This window comes from Onychostruthus taczanowskii, unplaced genomic scaffold, assembly GCF_017590055.1.
Source record: "Onychostruthus taczanowskii isolate IOZ18803 unplaced genomic scaffold, ASM1759005v1 scaffold7, whole genome shotgun sequence".
Classification (NCBI taxonomy): Eukaryota; Metazoa; Chordata; class Aves; order Passeriformes; family Passeridae; genus Onychostruthus; species Onychostruthus taczanowskii.
The window spans coordinates 9,515,016-9,540,323 of record NW_024504786.1 but is presented as its reverse complement, the minus strand read 5'-3'; the positions used below and the strand labels follow the sequence as shown (position 1 = coordinate 9,540,323).

Sequence of the window (25,308 nt, the reverse complement as noted above, 5' to 3'; positions counted from 1 at the left end):
ACTGCCATCCCTCCCCCAAAGGTACTTGGAAGGGGAATGGTGAAGGGTTAATGGATGTCCCTGTGAGCTAAAGTAGGAGAGAAAGGAAGGGAGAACAGCAGGTATCAGAAAGATCTTTGAAAAGGGGTCCAATTTGGTTTATATTTTACATAGCAAATACATTTTCACTGACTTTCTCCACCTTTTTCTCCGCTTTCCTTTTTGGTGTCGGGCTCCCTTCTCTAAAACTGCCCTTGCAAATGTGACCCTTCTACAATTCTGCTGCCTTTCCTCTAATCCCCTGTCTTTGATGTTTTTGCTTTCCTGACTGGAGCACAAGATGACTTTGCTGCCCAGAATGGATTGATTCAACTCACCAATTTTAATCATGAATTCATATGTGAGCAGAAAACCTTGATTAAAGTAATCAATTTCAATCTTGTTTTACATTGTTATTTTTCCCTGGTAAAGGTTTTATTGTATAGTAACTATTTAAACATTCTAATTTGTAAGTAGATACAACCTTTATAGTGAATTTGGTGCTTGTTGTGGCTTAACAGAGGGCTATGCTATATTATATGCATTTATATGAGCAATTTCATACCTTTGTTCACATCAGTTTGGATGCATGGCTTGTGTCAGGAGATAGTGATTTTTTTTTTCCCAAGTAAATATTAATTTTACTTCATTATTAGTGTTAATTAGGGAAAATTTGGAAGTAAGTTTAAATGGAGGAAAAAAACAAATCTGATGTACACATGCTAAGTTGTGACACAGAAGAGGTATCCATTGTTAGCAAATTAACAACATTTTGGCCTCAGCATCTGTCTGGCCTTTAGTAGTTGTAGCTCTGTTCCTATCACATAGTGTTTGTTCAAAGGATAGTGAGGGCAAAAGAGATTTCTGCTGTTTCATCTCTTGGCTTTTTTGTCCTTATCACTGAAGTGAATTAATCTCTGTAGCTGATTTTGTCTTGTTTTAAAATTTAGCAATAGCTCTGCCCTTTGTAAAGATTTAGTATATTGTCGCAGTTTCATGTTTAATTTAAAGATGTGTTTTTTAAAAATTAATTCTTTAAAGTGCATTATGGTGATATTAATATTTCTCTTTCTTTACCTGACTGTATTAGGTGTTTCTTCTTGAAACAGAAGGGCTATTCCTTCCAGCATGAGGAATAACATATTTTTTTGTGGTCTTGGTTACTTTTTGATTTCTTCCTATTTCTCCTGTCACTGCAGAGTCTTGTGGTGCATTATTTTCCTCCTTCCTGGTCTCTCTCTTTTGATCTTTATGCTGTGGGAAGTGCTCCTAAACAGGCCCTTGAAAACTGGGTGAAAGTTTTGCATGGGGGTAGCAGCCCTAGGTTGACATTCAGCTCTGGAACGAAGGATCCTTTAAGTCTCTTCATCTTCCCCTCAGTTCCCAAGGGACAGGAGTGGGTGGCATCTGCCTTTCCCTTATGCTGTCACTGTCTGCACATCAGGTGGTATTTCCAACTTCACTGTAATAGGAGAAGGGTGAGTTTGGCATTAATAGTGGCTTGAGGCTGTGCCTTCACAGCCTTGCTGTTATGAAATAGCATATAGTGATCCAGCTACAAACTAATAAATACCTTTTTCTTCCATGTATAAGTCAGAGTAATGCATTTTTCAGCTTAGCAGGATGGATGGAAAGACAATGATTTATTAACGACTTAATTTATTTATGCTGGGGAAGGAAGTGTAATTACATCATTGTTGATTATGCTGGAGTTGCAAAGTACCCAGTGCTGAAGAACATTAAAACCCCTCTCTCTGCTGGAGTTAGCATGCACTGTAGGTGCTCCACGTTTTATTCAAGTTTTGTTACTGTTTCCCTGCAATCCCACAGGAGTATATCATTCTCCTCTTCCATCAAGGTGAAAGTTGGCACTAAATTGTTACCAGTGATTAGTAAAATCATTAGTGCAAATATGGCTCAGATGTTTTAAATCATCAGATTCACATCTTTATTACCAGGTTGATAATTTGTCAGCCTTAATTGATCCATAAAGAACCTCATTGGATCTTCATTTGTTCTGGCCTCCTCAGAGGACAAATACCTTCTTGACACTGAAATTTTTGTGCTACTGCATTTGGAACACTTAACTTACTGCATGGTAGTTTAGGGCTTACAGAGCTTGTTTTGTTTTGGTTTTTGTTCTTCAACCCCTAGATTGTTTTGACTTTCAGTGTTTGTTGCAGAAGGTGCCAGTAATGAAGTGCTTTCTTTTCCTTTTCAAAGGTTATCGAGTTTGATGATGGATCGGGATCAGTTCTGCGGATACAGCCCCTGCGTGTCCACCGAGATGAGGCTATCTATGAGTGCACAGCCACCAATAGTGTGGGGGAGATAAACACCAGTGCCAAGTTAACAGTGTTAGAAGGTAAGGGGGAAGTTTTTGCATTCCTTAAGTGGCAGGAGACGTGGCTTTGGCAGCTACATGTTGATGTGCTTCATTTAAATGATGTAGTGATATTCTAGCTTGATTGGGTAAAGCTGTGTTCTTCCTGCAGTAGTTGCTGTAATTTCTCCTATAATAGAACATCATATTTTTGAGACAGTCATGGAAGGATTGCAGATTCTGAGCTGTCTTTAGTGTGTTTTTGTTGTCTGATTGAGAGGTGTCATTTTTGACTTGGAGGGCTATCTACAGAGACATTTGTATACTTTTCTCATCTATTTGCTTTCATATAATACACATCTTCAGGGTATCTAAGTATTGCATCTGACAATCAGAAACTTAATCTATGTTGCTTCATTCTGCACCTTGCACCTTCTAGATTAAATCAGCACATAGATTTTCAGGTTCCTCTTCAGGTTTTTAATGTGATGTGAAATTTAGTTGTGTTTATTTTTCACGGTAATCACAACTTTTAATTCTATCTCTCCTGTTAAGGAATAGATTTTTCTCCTTGTCTGCTGTACGAGCAGGTTTTATTTTGCTTGCTGTGTTGTTTCTGCTAAATGTTTGTGGAAAAACAGTTTATTAGATATAAACAGGCTTGTGAACACTTGGTTTTTTAAAATATTAAATTGTCGGAATTATTTTCTGCTTTTAAGAAAGATGAGGTTTTTCCAGCACATAAATGTGTTCTATCATTTGTTTATATATAGGAATTTGTAAATGTACTGAGATGTTAGAAATCTGGGGCATTTGGCTGAATGCATTTTTACCCCTTACAAACAGGAAAAGGCTTAGGCAAATTGCTTGAGGTTTACAGACAGATGTAGAAACTTCTAAGTAATGAAAAAACTAGACTGGAAAGTGTTTATTGTTGTAGGATTTTGAATCAGAGGAGAGTGGTTATCCCAGTGGTGAGTGTGCCAGCCACACATGACAAGTTGCCTATTGTTCCTTGTTCTCCCATCCCCATTTATAGCATAGAGGTAATCATATTTTCCTTTCTGCTCTGTGACAAAGAATACATTAAACAACTGTAATGTGCTCAGGCACCGTGGTGATGGGAATCATAGAAATCATTCAATACCTGATGTGATTGTGTATCTTGTTTCTGGAGGTGGGGCATCTTAAAGATCAGCTTGCTCTCCAGTAATAGTATTATTAAGAACAGGATAACAAGTGCTATAGACTTGAAAATTATTGGGGGACAAAAATCACATTCTTTTTGTTACTTGTTGCCTTTGCAGCAGTGTATGTGAGTGCATAAAGCTCAGTGAAGCTCTTTCAGCCATTTATGTGCAGATCTGCATTTAAATACTCATTTAAATACTTCCTGCAACTGGATTTTTGTGATACTGGATGCTTGAATACCACTCTTCCATGCACATTCCTGTTCCCTTTGGTTGTAGTTGCCTTTATGTATCTTGGATATGTATGCACATGCACACACACGCTAATAATTTATTTGCTCTGTGTTAAGTGTTCAAAGGCCCACAGAGACATGCCTTGCATCAAGGAGCACAACAGTATTTCTTAGCTTCATAGTGCTCCTGCTGATTTCCTGATGAGGTAAAACTTGCAGACCACCACATAAATAGGGAATGTTAGGAAACACCACAGACAGGAAAAGACATGCAGGCACACAGTTTAACAGCTGCAGAAGCAAAAGTCAGTAGCAGTCAAGCACTGAGCCTACTTTCTGTTTGGAAAATTCGTTTAATTGGGAGTAATGATAGTTGAACATGATCCCATCAGGTCAAAAACGATCTGCGGGCTGTGGGGGTTGTGTTTTCCACTCAAACTGAAGAGTATCGACCTGGCACTGGGCACTCTTGTAATGGGCAAAATTAAGAAACATTTGCTGCCTAACAATTTGTATGTGCTCGTGCATATAGAGTTGTGAGTTTGACTGCAAGGATGAAGAGCTACCTGTGCCTTTTATGTTGGTTTAAGTGACAAAGAGGATGGGTTATGATTTATGATGTATTTTTATTTAAGAAAGTATGTTTTATATTTCCCTTTTCTGAGACTTTTCTACAGTCAGCTCTGTAATTTTTCAGTCACGTTATCTTATTTTTCTGCATTGTCTGATAGAGATTATAATGTTTCTGCATTTTGTGAATATGATTTTTTTTAAAGTTAATATTAATTTCCTTACATTTCGGCGAAGTAGATATTGCCGTGATTGTGGTTGTTTACTCTCAATGGCTTCCAAAAAATAGTGCCCAAATTCTCTGCCATCACTTTTCTAACATTAATTTTGTAGAGGTATTTGAAAATGATGCATTTCATGTGGGACCCTTGGTACTCTCAAGACTGTCAACTAGGACTGGATTTTTCCCTCTGCTTTTGGGGTTAAAATAATTTCCGTAATTGGTCTCAGATGGCAGTTTGAATGGTACAGGCATTCTGCACTTCCTTTCAACAATTTCACTAATGCAGTGGTCCCTGGTGCATGACAAAGCTTATCATAGATGTCCTCGTGGTTACATGCTGCTAAAATACACAGCATGTATTGATTTTTACGTTAAAAATCTTTTATAACAATAAGTTTTAATGTTCCTTCTCACAATTTGCCTTTATAACATAGGCCTTAACATTAAATTCAAAAATCACAGTTAGGATTTAGCAGGCTCCTTACTAGATGTCTTTGTAGCTAACTAAGCTGGGGGTTTATTTTGTTTAGATTTCTGCGATGTTTTACAGATCAGAAGCAGGTTATCCTTTCTAATTGCCAACTTATTTCGTTCTGAGTATTAAGAGAGAAGCATGAGTCCAGTCTTCTTGGGGAATCAGGAATTCTCAAATAAGTGAATCTCTTTTAACAGTTTGGTTCCCTACTGCCCTTTTATTCTTTGCTTCTATGTCTCTCATTTTTCCCTTCTAACTGCAGATCCTGTTGTGACCAAACTGCGTATACTTTGTGTAACTGGAAATTATTTCTCCAGTTGATAGTAGAAGAAACAGACATGCGTATACCTTCTCTTCTCATTTCTCCTGGGTAGCTGATAAGCTGAATTATGTATGAGTCATATTGAACATTTCTATCTTTTTTCCAATTATGACCTGAAGCAGCACAGAAGTATGTTTCTGCTTGGCAGAGGAGGAAAGCAGTGCAGGGAGGGGGAAGGCTAGAATCAATAAGCTGACACACATTCTCAAGAAAAGCCTCAGGGACAGTTAGTGGCACTAACAAATTAATAAATATATTATTCAGTGGTAATGTTGAGAATTACAGAACATTTTGAATAGGGAGTTTATATGAAATAAAAGTAGGAAGGATGCCAGCATGTGAGAATGTAGCAATAAGCTGATGGCAGGAGTGCAGAAGTCCACGATGTCCTTCCATGAGACTCCTTGTATGCTCTGCATTGCAGCTGTGTCGGGAAAGGTGATGGTAACAGTGTTTGTCTCTGGTTGCCTGTTCACCAGAGGATGCCTTCGGTCTGTTTTCTAGCAGTTTCCACCCAATGGGAAGATAAGGAAAAGCAGTGGAAAAAAAGGTCTTCAAGGGGCAGGGAGAAGTATATTGATTCATTGGGAGAAAAAGGTAGCTCAGATACAAAGTATGTTATCAGTCTTCTCCCAGGACTTTCCAAATAGGACATTCAGTTTTGATTTCCAGAACTGGAAAACCAGTTAATTGCAACTGGTCCTTTAATGCTTTACAAGCAGTCTTTTTTTCACTCCCTTGTAATCCAGAGCATAGTCATATCCAAGTGACACTAAATATATTCAGTTTCATTTCCCTTTGTTTTTAAGTAGGTTAAATGAAAATACCATCTCCAATTTCCATTCTAGATCTATGCAAATCCCCTGTGCCTCTATCCCAGACTCCTAATCATGTGGCATGTAGTTATTTGCCTGGAGAGTGCTGCCAGGCTCCACAGGAGAGCAGCTCCTCTTGAAAAGGACAGACAGAAAGAACCAAGGAAGTTCTTGCACAGTGGTTTTCAGTTTCAAGGTAGCCTGGAAATTTAAGTTTTATTGGCTGGCTTTGTGCTGACAGAAGTTGAGGAAGTTCAGGTGCGTTTCACTCCAGCCCTGGTGTTTTACTGTGAACAGAAACATCCTCATGGTATCAGCATTGTGCTCAGCACAAATCCAAAACACAGCCCAATACAAGCTACTATAAAAAAAAATTAAGTCTATCCCAGCCAAAACTAGCACACCTAGAAACTTTCTGAGTGCAGCGGTTGTCCTGGGGTGGCAAGCACTTCTAGCATAACATAATTTGCTGTTTACTGAACCATGTCATGAGCTTAATTTCTTTCACCATCTGCCAGCTGCATTCCAGTTCCTGGGGTTACCCTGTTTGAAATGCTGTAAATGGTAAACATTTGACTGTTACAAATGATTTCTGCAGAGAGCTAGATCTCGGAAGGCCTGAACCAATATGCCCTTTTTGTAAACATTCATCTAAAAGTGATTTTTGTCATTGGAATAGTAAACAGAAGTTAGTTAGTAAACAGAGCTATGTTTAATCCTTGTTTATGTTTGGTTAGTTACAAAAGTATCAGTTGGATCACTGTACTTTGGCTTCATTGCTTTTGCATCTTTTTGCCAGGAAGAATTTCTTGCAATTTGTTGTAAAATTGAAACAATTACAGAGTGGAAATTGAATCTATTTGCATGACTGTGTAAATGAATTAAAGCTCCCTGTGCTCTGCTGCTCCTGGGATCGGTACTATTCTCTTCATGTCTCTGGTCAAGAGAGGACAGGTCTTTCTTCTACATGTTTAATGTTAATTAACTGTTCCAACATCCTTTGGTCTCTCCCTGGGAAGAAGGACTGCTGTGATCCTACTGCAGAAGTCCTACTCCTGTTCTCAGCTCTACACAGGCAATCCCAGTAGCACTTCCTGTAGGAGGCATGGACCTCTGCAACTATGGCTTTGCCAAGAGCTCCAGCACAGTGAGACTCCTGCTTCCTTGCTTAGGGAAGTGTCCTAATACACAGTGATGCACAGAGCAATGAAGAAGCCTGAGTCTGTCTGCTTTTCATCGGGTCCTGGCATGTCCCGTGCTTGTTAAAAAGAGAAACATTAAGCAAACTACTGGTGGTGGCCTCACTGCAAAGTTCAGGTTGTCGCCTAAAAGAATCTAAATCTGAGCTCATGTGGACCTGTGCTTTTGAGGCCTAAATACTGTTCAAGGAAAGAGTGCATTGTGCTGCTTGACAGCAGGTTGCCCAGTATTGGTTGGTCAATTCAGGAGCCCTATCATCATGCTAACAACTCCAGTTATTTCCCTGACCAGTGTGGCTAAAAGGATCCTCCACAGGCAAAGAGGTGGTCTCTTAGTCCAACTGCATACAGAAGACTGAGGAGAATTTGTGATCAGTTACAGTTAGACCAAGACAATTTACAGAGGCTGTTTTACTTGTATCACCATTACGTGCCATGCTGCCAAAACCTAGACTGCCATGGTATCTGAGAATGTGTTTCAGCTACTTAAGTTTTGGTATTTATAGAGCACCTATCATTTTAATCCAGGTGTGGAATTCTTGGTTCTATGTATATTATGTTTATTTGCTGTTAAAGATTGGATTCAGTAACAACATTAGTCCCACTCTTACAGTTTATTTTTATAACATTTAACAAGAAAGACTTTCTTGGCTGTGAGTGAAAGACAAAGAAGTAATTTCCTCAGGTGAAGAAAAGTTTTAACTGTTGTTGGTCTCTCCTTCAAACAGGAGAGTCAGCAGATCTTTAGAACGTATCAGACCCAAATGCCATAATTTCCATTTCTTATCTCTGTTTAAATGATTAACTAATGGCACATAACCGTGTAATGTGTCCGTGATAGCAAGTTCCCTCAGAAGACTGCCATGCACTAAGGTTAACATCCAGGTTCATTCCACAAGTTTATGAAGCAAGAAATACAACCTTTGAAAAGTTTTATATGAAATATCACATTGTTAATGCCAAGCTGAACCCTTTGGAGCTGTGCACTCCCATAAAACCTTGTGTCTGAATAGGTAGTGACCTCTTAATCTTGGGAACGTTTTTCTTTTGCAGCAAATGACTGTTTCTGCATATTACCTCGCAAATGAGGTCCTATGAGATGACATCTGTAACAGGATGGGGTGTTGTCATATTCTTAGCAGCAAGTTTCAGTGGTATTGCAATGCCCAAAAGCAGCACCTGTAATTTGGGAAGGACTTTCCTGATAAAAACAAGTGAACTTTAAGTGTCAAACAAACAAGAATAAGAGTATATTCTGCAGAATTCTGCAAAAGCTGTATCACAGGGTTTATATTGCCAAGCAGCTTGAAGTTGTAATTGTGTGATTATATCCTGTAAGACTTCTGAGAGCTTCTTGTCTCACATAACTGATTTATTCCAAGTTTATTTAACAGTTTGTAAGTTCTGACTTTGGTACTGGAAATGATGTTCAGCTAAGAAATTCTGTTGCCAGTAGTAGTTGTCTCCATTTTATTTGCTTCATTTCTGAAGTCCCTCATGAAGATACTCAGAAATGTGCATGTTTATTCAGAGCCTTGTGGCAACCCACTGGTATCTTCTGTCTGTTATGAAAATGAATAATTGAGTCTTGGGCATTACTTTTTCTTTTTTCTTGGGCTCAGGATGTTGAGACAATTGCTTCTCCCTCTGTGATACCTTAGAGCTTCCTGGGAGATTGTCTTGAAAAGTGTGTCAGGCCGTTCTAGTGCTGCTCTGCTGTCAAAACGTTCAGCCTATTCCAATAGGTAAATGAGGCACAAGCAGATTAGCTGAACTCTCTCGCAGGGATGTGCTCATGCAGGCAGGTTTCTGTCTTGCTGGAGAGGTGTCCCTGTGGGTTGTCATATCCCAGCTGAGGCCAGGGATGGCCAGATGACTGCATCTGCCTCTGTGTTCCAGTTTGAAATCAGACAGGTTAGATTAAATTGTCTGTGGTTTAAGCTAATCTGTTTTGACTCTCTGTTGGAACAGATCATCGGTCCCAGCTGGGAGGCAGCAACCACCAGCACTGCCTTTCATGTCCCTGCAGAAAGGCTGGCATTCCCATGTGCCCTGACCCCCCATGGTCACAACCATGTCTGGAAAGCTTTGACAGCTCTGGGATTTCGATGGTCAGTAGGCAGTAAAACCAGAGGGGGAAACATGGTGCAGGCCTAGGCTAAAAAGAGTGGTAGTCTGAAAACGGCAGGAGAATGGAGCAGCAAAGCGACGGCTGCCAAGGAGGAGGAGCGTGTCCTGTAAAGTTCTTGTACTAGATACTATGGAGGAAGAAAAGGCAAAAATAACATAGGTGTAATTCAAATACTGTAAATCTTATTTTGTTGGGAAAATGAGCATTTAGGTCCTAGTTAAGCAGAAAGGGGCCAACTAAGCCTCCCCTTGCTCTAAAATCCCTGCATGAGTTTCATGGGAGTCAGTCTTCTTTTTGATTCTCCTGGCCTCAGTGCTTTCTCCTATTCTGCACCTGTTCTGTTTGATTTCAGGGACTTTTCTGAACGTGCTCTAGTAGGGATGTACACACAAGGAGTCTTGTAAAGGCCTGTTCAAAAGCACTGATGAATTGATGAATTTTGGATATAGAGGTTTCAATGGACTCTAGGATCATAGCTGCTTTTTTGATTTAGCTGGTCACTGGCTAGCATAACTTCTCTGCATTTATCTGATTCTCCTCTCCCTCTCCCTCTCCCTCTCCCTCTCCCTCTCCCTCTCCCTCTCCCTCTCCCTCTCCCTCTCCCTCTCCCTCTCCCTCTCCCTCTCCCTCTCCCTCTCCCTCTCCCTCTCCCTCTCCCTCTCCCTCTCCCTCTCCCTCTCCTCTCCTCTCCTCTCCTCTCCACTTTCCAAGCAATAAGTGCCAGCTTTACAGCAAAAATTCTAATTATTTCTTCTCTTTCATACTATTCCTGTCACTTAAGGTGATTTGGCTCTTCTGACGTGATTTTTTTGCCTGTCATCTTTATTTACAGCATCTCCATAGCACTGTCAATTTAAGCCCCACCTTTTGTGCAAAGGCTGCTAATGAATCTCATAATTTCAAAACTGATGTTCGAGGAACTTGTTGATAGGGATCATTATTGCACAACTAATAAAAAATAGCCGACAAGAGAGTGGAGTTGATTAGGTGACAGTGAGCCCTGATTTAGCTCTCCAAATGTTTATTTGGTAATAACTAGTCTGAGGATGGACCTGGTGACTCTCAGATGATAAAATTATTTTGGAGGACTGTCAGCTAGAAGAAAATACTTTTATTAATGAACTGTGTATGCAGCGTTCTAGAAGCCTTTCAGAGAAGGAGAAAAAAAGACATGAAACCCCATAATTATAAATTAATCATTTACTCATTGTAAAAGGCATTTAATGGAAGTTTATTTAATTCATTTAGAATAGGCAAATGAGAACTTAATTCCTTTAGATAATTTGTGTAACTGTAAACCTTGTCAGAATAACCCACTCACATTTCTTGTCAGATTCAACATCTAATGGTGACCATTGGAAACTAAAATAATATGTCTTTATCATCAGATGTTTCAAAAGACCTTTCTTACGGCTGGATCTCTTTCAAGATGCCTTGTTCTGAGAGCATCTGTGGCAACCTGTTATTGACAGATGTGCTCTCTGTAGCTGGTATGTCAGTCCTGCTGCTGTCTCCTGCTGACTGATAAAGTTTGTTGCTGGCGTGTATTTGTAGAGTCTTTGAAGTCTGTTAGGTTGTGGAATAGCCTTCTGAAAGAAGTAGTAACTCATTGCTTAACTCCTGGAAATTAATTGGAAATGCTGCTTGATAATGCCACGTGGATTATCTGCTTTGCTTACAAGGAAAAAATGGAAGGGCAAGAGCAAGGTGTCTGGAAAGCTTTTCTGAGGCATTAACTACTTTTGCACAATTATCTTTTGTATCTACTCATAGCCAAGAGACTGCTCACAGCTTAGTTACCTGTTGTCATTTACTGGCATGCCATGGCTTACACAGTCACTTAAGATGGTGATCTTCTGTACCTTCTTGTGCGAAAGTGGGAGAATATATCCCCTTGATAAAACTGGAGAGTAGGTTCTTCAATGAAAAACAGAGATTGGAGAGTACAGAATGTGGTAACTGACTGTGGGGAATGCAGTGCTTACTGCTACAAAAGCAAAAACTGTGTGCAAGGAAGGTTCCATCCAACCATCTTAGGTTCGGTGTCTTATCTTCTTCCTCTCACTAAAAAATTAAAGTCACAGCCCCAATGAAGTCATTCTTGGAAAAAACAACATTTTAAAATGTAAGCCAGAAAAGTGTGAAACTGGAGTAAAAGTGCATGCTAATAAATCTGTAACAATAACAGCATGTCAGAAGAGAGCATATCCATGCAGGGGTGCGTGTGTTTCTTACTATACTTCTGGAAGAGAACATTCAACAAGTATTTTAACTTTGTCTCCTCAAGAAAAAGGAAAATTACATAACTGCTGCTGATTGGCTGCCTTTTGGTCTTAGTCTGAGATTCAAAACAAAGCAGGTTTTGCACCTGTAATACTGATCATTGCAACAGCTGGTTTCTGTGTATGATGCTTATTCACAAGATCCACAAGTAGTTGTCCTTATGATCTCTTGTTGGTCTTGTGTTGTTTATATACAGTATGATGTCAGGAAGGCTCTATAGCTGTGATACTTATTAAAATGCAGTGCCCAGATAATCACCAAAAGGAATAATTTGCCCTAATGTTGGATGCAAGAAGTAATTATTGTGAACGTTTGTTGTGCTACTTGTGACTAAAGTATGTTTGGTTTCAAGCAAGATAAGCTAAAATATATGCATTCTACATGCTGTCTTAGAAGGCCAGTGTTGTAGTAGTAAAATACCACCTTCCCCATAGACTTTTCTAACAGCTGTTTATTCTTGTGGTTATTTCAGTTGGATAATAAAGTAAGTGACTCTTTCTGGCACTCCCACCTGCTCAGATTCTTTCTGCCCAGAGCTCCGGAATAGCTCTTTCAAATCCTTTATCCTAAGGAAACCAGCAGGTGTGAGGTATAATAAGATCTGTCTTTTCAAGATTATCTAGTGCCTTGATGAGGTAGGCTGGATGTTGCAATGGGAAAACACTGCAATGTATTCATCTGTTGTGCTAATCCTTTGCTCTGTTCCTTCAATCCTTTTATCACAAGGGTCCAGCGTGGATGAAACCTTTCCAGGTTCTTGGGTGTTAGAGTTGAGTAGAGAAGTCTAAATAGCAATCAGAGCTATAACATTTTCCATCTGTAGTGTGTGAATGTTCACTGTTGAGTTGCTGTTCCAAGGGGGAGCTGGGGAAAATTTCCTTGTGGTAAGAGTGCCTGTCAGCACAGGATGCAGAATGCTTTAAGTAAAACTGGCTGCACAAAGTGGTACAGGCAGTAGAACTGGTATTGTGATATTTTAGCTTTGATAGTACTGGAAAGGTGTTGGAAATATTAACCTGTTGGAAACTATAAAAACACAGAGCCTTGCTTTTTGGTACTACAGCTCCAAAATGGTGTTTTGTTTCCAAGCAAGGCAATATTGGAATTTATTTTTCTGTATCTCTTTGGTTTAGACATTTCCACAATTGGTCCCAGTGAGGAGAAAGTCCTTGGAGAGAGAACAGAAATGATAAATAGTGATGAAAAATGCATAAGCTGCACACAGGGTGGTACTAACAAAAGCTGCTGCAGGGGAAGGTAATGGATTGGGGAATGCAGAGTCCAAGGTGACAAGACATCCAGTATAAAGAAGGTCAGGAGCTGGAACAGAATCTGCCTTCTAAAGAGAGCCTGCATCCCCTTCACTTTGAGTCCTAGGAGGGAGAATAGTGCATGCCAGCAGTGCTACAATTCATGGAAGTGCCTTCCAGATGGAGCTCCACTCTGAATGTGTGACTAACAAGCCAAGCTAAGCAGAGCTGCTTGTTCCCTGGAGCCTGTCTGGAAGGGAGACAAGAGGCCAGCTGAACCCCTGGCAGGTATTAATGCACTGAAAGCCTACATATGGTAGAGATTAAAATGGTTTACCTGGGAGAGTGAAGAGGTCAGCAGGGAAAGCCTTTGCTTGCATGGACCTTGCTTTGTTAGAAGATAGGATGCAGTTTTCTGTCTCCTGGTTAATTTGGACAGAGATATTCTGTAAGAATATCACTGATGTGAAACCTATCTGGATTATGCATGTCATCAACAAACTCAGCATTGAAGTTGTTGAATGGATTGAGGCCGGGGGAAACAGTGTGTGGTCTTAGCAAATAAATGATTTGGTTGCTTGATTAGGACGTGCATTTGTCCTTTCAAAAGTAGCATTGCAGAGAATCTTAGCTGATGCTTTGCCTGCAGGAGTAATCCGGCCTTGTGGAAAAAACGGCAGTTGTTTTGCCTAGAGGTGGTGGGCTCAGTTAGAGTCCACCTGATTGGCATGTAGGGCACATCCCAGCATTGTAACTTCTGCTGCCATGTGTTCCTGGTCCCAAGGAAGAAATTGCTGATCAGATGAGTAGTATCCAGACTTGAATTTAGCAAATATTAATTAAATCTTTATCCTTTGCAGTAGGACTTTCAAAAGGGAGGAAAAAATAAAAGGGTTCTGGAGGATTTATGTTTTTACTAATTAGACACTAAAAATTATAGAAGTACTAAAAAAAATAATAAAATAAACCTTTAGCTCTTGCCCCAGGCATGAATTTACTAGCTTTAGTTTGTTGTGCAGTTCGGTTCATTGATCTTGTCACAATTGATGATTCATTAAGTTGTGACTACTGTAGAAATTACAATGCACAGATGTAGCTGAACTGCACATCTGTGTGTTCCCAATGTGTTAATGATTTAAAAATGCACTTTCTCTCTGGCCATCCACTGTGCTTCAAGTGCCAACTGACACTTTGTATTACTGAGCCATTTGTTGTGGTTGGCAGAGGAAAAGTCTTTTGGTTCTCCTTGTACTTTTTTTGTGACTTCTCTCCATATTTCAGGTAGCTGAATTTGATTTTCCCAGCAACCCTGGCCTTGCAGAATGCGAGCTGATGTCTGTCCCTTTGCAGGCTGACACTTTTTTCAGTGTCACCTCCTTTCTCCTGGTGTTTGCTGGCAGCATTTGGGGTTGTTTTGTGCACTGAATCATGGGAAATATGTCAAACTCAAAAGGAGGATTTTCTGGTTTACTTACTTCCCAGGATTCTGAATTTTAATTTTTGATGTTTGTGTGAGGTGGTGTTGGCTTTTGAGAAGACTTCAAAAACTTTCAGTGTATTGACTTAAAGCCTGACTGGCACCATCAATTCAAGAATGTCTGGCAATCATAAAATGTCTTAATTGTTAAACCTACCCCATGCCTCTTCCCCTAGTTCAAACCAGTATTCAGACTGGCCCTTATTAGAGACTTGCATTTGATAAAAGCAGAAATCTGGAGTTGTCTATCTAATGAAGTGTGGCGTTGCATTGATGAGGCAAGCTATACCCACTATTAAATCATAGTAATGTTCTGGCTCTGTTGTGTAGTTAATGCATTTTCTTGTGGTTACATTCTGTCTCTAACACCACTTTCCAGTGCAGCCAAACCCATAAGACTCCTCTTGCTTCAGGCCTTTCAGGGAGTACCCAGGGAGAGCAGACTGCATCTGTTCAGGCACGTACCAGCCAATGTACGTGGCTCTGTGTCCACTTTCAGTTTATCATAGGCTCTGCAGTAAGAGGGTCCATGTCTGGTATCTCTTACTTGCATCCTCTTCAGTTCAGCCATGCAGATATTTCTTAAAGGCAGGTTGAAGGATCTCTTTAAGAAATTACATACTGTACCATCCAAAAAAGTGCTAAGCAGCTGTAAGTCCAGCAGTAACTGGTCAGTTTACTCCAGTCATTTATATACAATTCCATTGCTGAAACTGCATAATCTCAACTCCAAGCCATTTGTCTCTTCCTGAGATTGTAAACCCTCTTCTCTGCTCTCTGTGTGTCTGAGATCCCTTTTTCCACGTAGGCTTCTGTAAACCCTCTTCAACAGGCTGAACATTTGAGCTCATTAAGCCCCTGTTGTTTGGCTTATTTTCTAGCACCTGGCTTCCCTTTTTAGATCATCTTGAAATTCTCTGTGCTGTTTTTGTGCTTTTCTAGAAGTACATGCATTGCAATTCGCACTGTATTTTGCTGCCATAAGAAACAGCTGCAATGATTGAAACTGAAAGTTAGTCTATCCCTTTTTATTTTTGGCCAGGAGTCAATTATGAGTGCCAGAGAAGTCTGTAAGGACCATGCTTGGAGCAACGATGCCTTCAAGTACATGCTTCTCTGGCCTCTACTGATGTGTACCTCAGGCATTTTTCAACTGAAGGCAGTGGGTTTAGTCAAACTAATGAAAGAAGAATCTAGTTATGCTTTGAACTTTAACTTCTGGTGTGCATATAATATTGCACATAGCAAGATGTTTCCCAGCTTCACTGTGTGGTCTGTAAAAACGATAATGTTAATGTCTGATATCATTTATGCCCTGCAGTCTTTGTACTAGAAGGGACAGTGGGTTGTTGTTACTATTAGTAGAAGGGACTCTGGATTTAATTGCTCTCTTTGCATCCATGCTTGTGTCTTCATGCTGGAAAGTGCTGGTATATTTAGTTGTGATTTAACCTTTGTTGTTTGCAACAGCAAAATTATGTGTCCTCCTGTGGTAGAAGCAGGGCTTGGCAGCATTGTGGGGTAGCTTTACCTTACCTGGCACAGTACTGAATATTGTGAGCCCTTTCAATTGCCATCTTCCAGAACTCCTTCCATCTTGCAGGTTGAGCATATGGTTTTGCTCATTCCTGTGGCAACTGAGTACACATCTGGAAGACTCCAGGAACCCTTTTTGTCCAGGTGATTCAGTGTACTGGGTCAGACTAGACAAAAGATGAAAGTTCAGGAGGGGTTTTGTGATAAACAGTAGGAGGGAAGCTGCCTCAGTGACTGAGGGTATTTTTTTCCAATTTCTTGTGTTCAGATGACTTTGTACTCTCTTTTATTCAGATGTTATAAGTTGGATGTTGCCTCATTAATCCTGCGCAGTTTGTAGCAGTAGCCTGTCTTTGTTATTTATAATGCAAGATGCTCCATGATTGTGAGGCAGGATGTGCTTTGCATCTTGCCTCAGTAGTTGTGGTGAGGGTGTTTCCCTTAAGGAAAGAGCTTAGCAGCTGTGGAAGGCTATATCCAGGTCTTGGCAGCAGAACCATGCACATTGTCCATCTCCAGACTTGACCAAGGGCTTTTACCCAGCAGAAGGAAATTTCAAAAGCCATCAAGCACCAGGGCAATTTTTCACTCCCTACCTCACTAAAATTCAGCCCTGGATCAGTGAATGTATCCCAGTATTCAGGATCTCCAGTTCAAGATTTTGAGCTACTTTATGCCAATGAAGGATGGTAAATGACAGTCATCCATCAACTGACTTGATTGAAGTCAGTTTCCCCTTTTTTCTTAGAACATTTAAACCTAACACAACGGAGCTGTTATTTGTGAGGTATTCCAGTCCTAAGCAATGCTGCAGTAAATTGAGGAATGGAGCTGAGCCAGACAGAACAGGTTCTTTTGATCTTTTCTTCTGCTTTTATATGCAGAAAGGCAAGAGAACTCAGGAGTGTCCCATGTCCCATCTAGTCCTTTGCTGCTGAATAGTGCCTTTTTCTGACCAGTGGCAAATACAGTGTTCATGAAAAAAAAAAAAAGGCACGTTTAACAAAACTGTCTGAAACATAAGTCACAAAACTTGACAGCTCATCTTCTCCACCTTCCTAACGACTGTGTCACTAACACTCATTGAAGCACAGAATTGAAATACTTTCTCTTATCACTTAACCTGTTCTTTTATGGTATACATTTTTAGGTTTTTTTTAGAATTGCAGCACTGTTGGCCTTTAGATCAGTGCTGCTATTCTAAGCCTGGCAAGTGCTGGTTTTCTATGGCTGAAAAATGAGTCTGCAGAATCTGAATATAACCTAGTGATTCATTACTTCATGCACTTTTCAGTTTGAGATATGACATGCTGAATTTCATGGAAACTGGACCTCACTGCCAAATAACACAGTTTGAACTTGTTCTCCTTGTGGCATTAATTTACAGCTACTATGGAGGATCAGATAGAGGGGTGCAGACACAAGATTCACCAGCGGAAATTACCCAGATTCCAGTTACACAGTTAACAATGACTCTGTAGTGCTGGTAGTGTGACCCTTTCAGCATTTTTAAACTTATTTTGGCATTTCTTGCAGAAGGCCATTCTATCTTAATGGCATTTCTGACAGATATGCACTGAAAACTGGGATCTTTAGAACTGAAGCTCTGTAGTTAATTACAAGTTTCAGTGGAGTTTTAGCTAAACCATAGGAAGTCTTGCCAGTGTTTCATCCCATCACCAGTACATGTTCCAGGCTGTTTTTCATTCTCAGTTAGGAAGGGAAACTGAATGTTGTTTCTAATTTAAGTTCTACTGCATTTCCAGTAAGCAGCATTTAAGAGAGTACGCACAAGTCCAGAGTTTGTTTAGAATAGAGGTGCAGCTCTAAGGTTGACTGTGCTTATCTTTAGTACGCCAGTCAGCTGCCTTAGATGATAACCTTTCACTTCCACAATAGAATTAAAAGCAGCTTTTGTTTATTCCTCTACCATAATATTTTTATAAAAGTCTGCATATGATCTGCTAATGCCTTTCAGGGAAGCAGAAGTATACTAAATGCCATTTTTTGGGACATATTTGTGTGTTACCATGTCAGCTGCTTTGTGCAGCAGTGCAGGGTAGGCATTCTACTTGCTGCTCTCTCAATAGATCTGTTGTTTTTCATAAAGATACTTTCCAATGCTTTATCAGTCTGCCTTTTTCAGTAACATGTAGAGGGTTCCCTCTGTGAAGTCTGAGTATTTTCCAAAACAAATAATTTGGAAATTACATTTGGTAAACCCTAAATTCTGAATAATGCAGGTGCAAGAAATGTTTTTATTCTGTTTCCTTCAGTTAGAGCTTAATTTCTTGGTGCTGAGCATTTCCACCCATCATAGAAGTGCTCCTTGCTCTAGCATCTAGGTGCAGTCGGGTGATGCTACTTGAGTAACTGTGTCTGAGGTGACTCTTCTTCATTTGGGGTTAACCTGATTTACACCAGTAAAGTAATTTGCTACTCCGGTTCTGAGACAATGCTAGGTGGAAAAGCAGTGGATAGAAAAGCCTTGCACCATCTTCCTTGTGCAGCTTGAGCTGATTTCCTGGATGGCAGTGGAAGGAGAAGGCTCAGCTCACGGATGGGGCACAGCAGCCTCATGTGCCATTGCTGACTGTGTCATCAGAGTAACGAAGGCTCAGATTGTGGAACCTCACAGCAGAGCCCCTGAACCAGCATGGCCATGAAGGCACAGCAGCCTGCAGTGAGCTCTGCACAGCCATCTGAAAGTTCAGGGAGGGGACAGAGCAGTAGGTGGGTACACACAAACCTGTGCATGTGACACGAGATAACACAGAAACAAAATGATAGCCTGGAGTATCACTGGTTACAGCATAATTGTTGCTCAAATCCTGAAGAGATACAATTGGAAAAGAAGGATTTGTAGTCCTGTGTCTTGGTGAATGTGCTGTGGAGGGGCTTCTGTCTTAGCATGGGAAAAAAAAATGTGAAGAAGCTTGTGTGAAAATATGAAGTGTGGATGATGAAGCATTGCAGGTGCCTGGTGAGAGTCAGCACCTCAGTGGAATGCTGTATATCAGGGAGAAGCATGAGTCTTTCAAACAGAAAAATAGTGGAGTCTCTTGTCTTAGAGCGCTCAAGATAGTAGCTGGACAGCCCCCACTGAATGGTCAGGCCTCAGCAATTTAATATTGGGTAGCTTCACAGCTCTGCCTGACAAGGATATATTTTTATTCTGTTGTGCATTAGTGTAATCCGAAGAGAATTTCCAAAGAGCCTCTGAAACCTTTTTAAGATAACTGCTTTTGAGGCTCCGTGACATTCAGAATGTTAAATGCTGAAAAAAACCTTAAAGGAATAAGAAATTTTATCATGTGAATATTCACATTTTTAATAAAATAAAGCAGCTAGTAATGGAAGGAAATGAAAAAAAGAGACAGCACAGTCTCAGGCAAATGACTGGCAGAGTTTCACTAGTTAAAAACAAGGAAGGTTCTGAAGTGTAATGGAGTGAATCACTTATGACCAGTTTTACGGTAGAGTAATCTGACATTTACTTTCAATGGTAAATACAGAAAATGATAGTGAAATGCTGAAAACGCGATGTCATAAAAGTTACAGCCTCCCCATCAAGTTTATTATGCTTTGGGAGATACAAGGTCTTGGTTGCTCCCTGGAATAGTTAAGGTGTTTGAAATTTAGACACTGAAATGTAAACTAGTCCTTTGCTACCCATAGGTTTCAAATGGTCAAATATGAGCACAATTACGCAGCCGAGCAGTTCTGCTCGAGTGCCCATTGCCTGCAAGTGGCTGCACATCAGTTGGTTGTGATCTGCAGGTTTCCACGGAAACTGCATGTACCACTACCTGTGAATAATTGAGAATGGCAGCTGTAATGAGAGAATTTGGGGCAAATTGTGTAAATACTCGTAACTAGATTACAGTGGTAAAATATTTTCACTTTAGATGAAGATTTAACTTCCAGGCTTAAGGAGATTAAACTGAAGAGGTCTAGGAAAGAATCTGTCCTGGTGAAATCTGAGGATGAGTGTGTTTTAAAAGCCATTGCAAATTCCCAGAATTTTTGAGCAGGATTTGGGAAAGTTTTTTTCTATGTGCTGCCTCAAGGGTCTGATACCCTTTGTATTTTAGTTCTTGGGGGCAGGTAATTGAAAGGCAAAAGCACTGAATTTGTTGCAGCTGTGTTGGCTGAGAAGGGACTGCTCAGACCCCACTGCTTAGGGGCAGGTGCCTTGTTCCTGTCCTACTTTCAAAGACGTGAGGATACACCAGAGGTTTGGAATAAAATACCCAGGTAGCACCTGCCAAGTCTCCCCTGATTTTCCTCTTCAGCTTATGTATTTATTTTATTAAAAGTCAGATGCAGTAACTTAATATTCAGAGCACTCCTCTGCTCTTCAGTGTGATCTGCATAAATCGAAGGAGAGATGCTACAAGCTAGCTTTTTCTATGAAGACAGCTTTGTGTGTAATAGAGAGGAAAAGCCAGCTGGATGTAACACGATTCACTGTGCTTGCTGCTCAGATACTGTAGGCATGTATTTATGTTGGGTTGAAGTGACCTGAAGAATTTCCATTGCCATCTCTGGCCATACTGTCTCCTACACGGAGCTTGCAGAAGAAATGTGTGCGGTCATGCCAGCAGGAGATGCATGTGTTTTGTATTAGCATAAGGTTAAAAAGAAATGGTTTGTGTGCTGCAGCTAATGAAAAGGTTTGGGCTAAGACATCATAGTTAATTTTATACAGAATTAATTTGTCTTTGAAACTGGTTTTGTTTTATTTTCTGCCAGCAACAGTTTCTCAATGCTGGTAAAGCAGTAGAGTCGAGTCTATTTTTGTGTGAGCCCAGAGCAAGCCAGAGGGTTGGCATTACCTGTTAGAATACCTTCTTCATCTGGGAAGCTTAAAATTTGGTGCTAGACTCCCAGTCATTCTCATTGCCTCTCAAACCACAGGAAGAACAGGGAAGTAGCTGCTTGTACAGTTTAGAGAGAGAATGTTAATTGGTGTAACTGAGCTTTCCTCCTTGGAAGTAGTGAACTCTGAAAAATCCCAAATCCTGAATGTTGCTAGGCTAATTGGATGGTTAAATTTAGCAAAGCTTCCACTGTGCCTTGCTGAGTAAAACAGGGCTGCCATTTATTATTTAAATGTTGGCTGTGACATGAGGCGGTAGCTCAGGGTGGGCTACCTTGAAAACCAGGCCATGTAGTAAAGTTATTATTGACTTGAAAGATGGACCTTGTCATGAATTGCATCTGCAGTGGTGCTGTCAGTTAATTTTGAGCCAGATAGCTGTAACCAGCTTTCATTCTACTAGCAGATATCTGGGGATATATGGGGTTATGTACTAGCAGTGCTTGGCTGAAGAGGAATTAGTTTTGTTTTACAGTCAGTGATCCACAGCATCCAGCAGCCTTAATAATTAACACCAGAACATGTCTCAAGACTCTGATCTGAGTATGTAAAAAGGAGGTACCTTAAACTCTGTATTTTGTTTTAAAAAAATCTCAACTCACCAAAGAAATGCTCGGCTGATGACTGAAAGGTTTAATAATAAAGAAGGTTAAATGGGAGGAAATAGTCTTGCTCAGGTTTCCCTCTGCTCATGGTGCCAGAGCCTTGTCAAAGTGAAATATGTAACACTGGCTGAATGGCTGAGCAGCTTCCATCTGCTTCAGGATCTCTCAAAGATAATCAAGAATGATGAAAATTGTTTCTTCATTTTTGACCTCTAACCAACCTGTTAGCCTTATGTCTATAAAGCAGGGGATGTCTCCAGACTGGACATAAATTGTAATGCCAGTGTAGATCACAACTCCTCTATCAATATTTGAACTGGAAAGAGCTTATATCAGTATAGCAGCAGTTTATTGTATTCATGAGAGGAACTTTGTACCCTTAAGACTCATTAATTTGACAGAACCCTAATAGCAGCTTGCAAATCTTGCTGCCATTTCTTGCAGGAAGTGAGGTCCTTCAGGATATGCTGTCCCAAGACTAGAGGAGCCATTTGCCATGTTCATAGCCCATGCCTGCCATCCTTTTGCAAAACAGGAGATTGAGTCTTTGCTGCTACAAAGAGTGGTTTCAGTGGCTTTACTGATGCCTTTTTTTTTTTTTTTTTTTTTTTTTTTTTTTTTACTTTACAATGATGCATAGCTGACCATATAAAATGATACATTATCTCATACCTCTCATTTCCCCAAGTCCTGGTTTTAATTTCTCTTCATGATTTGTGTGCTTTGGGCTCCAAGCACCCTGAGGAGAAGGAAAGTCTCGTGTTTAACTCCATAAAGCCCCGTGCAAACTGTTGTTAAGAGGTGTAACAGCACAAGCTTCACTCTGGAGTGCCGTATCTGTGTAGAAACGCTTGCTTGAAGCTGAACAAAGCTTGTGCTAACTCTTTACCTTTTCTCCAAGGATGAGTGTCATCATTTTCTGGAGATTTTTATCTTGTTGCAGAAGTTTGGCTACCCTGTTGTGCAAATGGTGCATTCGCATGGCTGGTTAGCACAGCCAAGGCAGCCTGTCTGTCTTACACTACCAAGCCCCTTGAGGTCTGAGCGCAGCGAGTAGGAATATAGGTGTTTTCATATATCCACATGTTTTCCTCTCCACCTCACAGTCAGACCTTCCCAACTGTCATTCAGGTGTCACTTTGGCTACCACATACTCAAGTCTCATTTGCTTGCATTTCTTAAACTCCCTCTGTGGTAACTCTCAAAGGTTAATAATTTTTAAAAAAAGTTGAGTCAAAATATTTTTGGGGAAATGTTGGAGACTGGTAACCTATTGTGAGAGTGTATTGGATTAAGAAAAATTTAGAGGCTTTAGGTAACAAAGATTGTATTGGCTGTGGAAGAGAAAAAAGCCCCTTAAATATTTTTGCAGTAGATGGAGAAATCCCTGGAAAATGGAGTATTTCAGCACAGAAGTCATTGAACTACACATGAACCTGGAAAAGCTGAACTGGAATACACATTGTCCTTTCTGTGTTTCTTCACGGCCAGCACATTCATCTGGGCCTCGTTTTTAGTGTGGAATGAAAGGAAAGTGCATTGCTGTAGTTGCAGAATCTGAGGAAAGATAAACACCTTCCCTATCTCTAATATTAAAAGAAGACTCAAATCTTCGAGGCACTGCACGGTGCACAGGCTGGTGTTAGGACTCCCCTCTGGTGCTACTTGTTTTGTGTGGGACGGATACTCATTATCCTGAGGTCTCTTTGTGGCTGAGTTTCAGATGGAGTACCTGTCCGAGATGCCTTTGGTATGGCTTGGAGATCTCATTGTTGGAACATTTTTTTCTGACAAACATGGGAGGCGAGTGGTTCATTTGAAAGGCTTGTTTGCTTGGTGATCCCTCTTTGGTAATTATTTGTGCTGACAACACAGCTGTTGGCTGAAGCAGCCTATGTGCTGCGGGCTTAGTTACAGGCAGCAGTGCTACTGGACTCCTACCAGAGAGATATTTGTTCACCTGTAGCAATGAAGTGAAATTGTGTTTCTAATCCTTGCCATTTCCCTGCAGAGCTGTCTCATCCATGCACCTTTGGGGCTTATGTGAAGAGAGACTGTTGCTCGCTTCCCTGCACCAAGTAACAAGGGAGGGGTTGTCCATTGCCTGACTGAATTTGTCTCCTTCCTTTGCACTGCATTCCACAGAATGTTAGAATGTTGCACAGAATTCCACACTCATGTTAGCTTCTGCTCCCTTGAAGAAGAGCAGAGTCTTGTGGGACACTGGCTGTGTTGTTCTGAGCCCTGTCCTCGTGTCCCCCATGTCACCTGCTTGGACTGGTGGTGATAGAGACCAAGCGTGCCTCTTGCCATGCTCGTACTAAAGGTATTGTCCGTGCTAAGGGAAGCGATGAACGTTTCCCTGCTATGTCCCCAGGATATGTGCCAGTCCAGCCTGTAGGAGCTTGTGTGCTTTGATCTGCTGCAACACATCTGCTCAAAAGGATTAGCAGAAAACTCCCTTCTCAACAGCTTACAGTTGTCATATATTGACACCTGTATTTTGGTATATGCAAGCTAAGCCTTGCACTTATACAAATAAGCAAGCTCAGTTCTACATGGGTAAAATTGTAGGATGAGCCTGTTTTAATTAGAGCTGGTGAGACTCCTCAACACTCCTGCTGTTTGCTGTCATAAACATCCTGCATATGTTTGCAGCACAGTGAAAAAGACAGACTTATGGGGCAGCTGCTTCTTTTAAAGCAACAAATCAACTCCCAGATAATTGAAAAAGCCACAGTTGTTTTGAGAACAGGTAGAGGATACAGAGGGAAATATCATTGCCAAACATCTGGTCTGCAGATCTCATGAGAGGAGAGTGGGGAATACCTTCAACCCTGGGTCTCCTAGGATGTTTGTCTTTGGAGTTCAGACTGTTCCCTAGGGGCTGCTTGATAAGCACTTTTCTGGTAGGTTTTAAAGCAAACAGGGCTAAATGCCTGGATTTTTCTTTCAGGGTCAACCTAAACTTTTTCTGTGGTCAAATATGGGTACTTAACGTTTTTCAGATTTGTTGATTCATAAATCAAACTGGGAAACACTTGCAGTACTAAATAAAGACTGTTTAAAATGTGCATCACAGTATCACAGCCTACAGAGCAATGTCTCTGTGCTATACCTGGGTTCAGTCCCTGTGCTATACCTGGGTTCAGGAGCTGGTAACATTTGCCAGTCAGAATAGTGAGCTTGGTTTTTTACCCCACAACAAAACTAATGCACTATAACCTCTTTATTCCCTCCTGTTTCACTTGGTCTGTGTGAAAGCTCCATTGGCCACCTCTTGCTTCAGACATGTCAGCTTTCTTCCTGAGTAAACATCCTACTTTACCTTAATGATTTTAGGTAGTAGGTTTCTTCCTTCTAATTTTCTGTGCTTGTCACTTTAATTAAGCCCCTTGGCTGTATGTTCCTCAGTCTGAGGGGAGTCCTGCTCATGCAAATATACCTGTTGATATTAGTGAGTTATTGTGTTCTCCTTTCTGAACTGACTTGGCTTTGCTGTCCTGAAATCCAGTACTTCTGCTCTGTTGCATTTGGATATTATGGAAGTCAGAAAGCTGTGATCTCTCATGCAGGCTTTCTCTGGATTAACTTGAAAAAATATTCTGGAAAAGCATCCCATCGTAATTTGACAGTCGTCTGCAATGTGCAGTCCTCTGCAATTCATGGGATATTATTTCAATTGTTAATGAACCTGTTAAAAGTTTGGCCTTTCAGCCTTTTATCTATTAAGTTTCTCTAGACTCTAATCACATTTCTCTTTCTGTAATGGCATT

The 25,308-nt window shown here is 40.6% G+C and overlaps 1 protein-coding gene across 3 annotated transcripts in view; it reads left to right on the top strand.

The window, feature by feature from the left end:
- PTPRF (protein tyrosine phosphatase receptor type F) overlaps positions 1–25,308 on the top strand; it is a 376,830-nt gene that overhangs the window by 182,315 nt on the left and 169,207 nt on the right. For all 3 annotated transcript variants that reach the window (XM_041421648.1, XM_041421647.1, XM_041421649.1), the window contains exon 5: positions 2,242–2,383. In XM_041421648.1, coding sequence (XP_041277582.1) covers positions 2,242–2,383 — 142 coding nt within the window. The remainder of the gene's footprint in view (positions 1–2,241; positions 2,384–25,308) is intronic.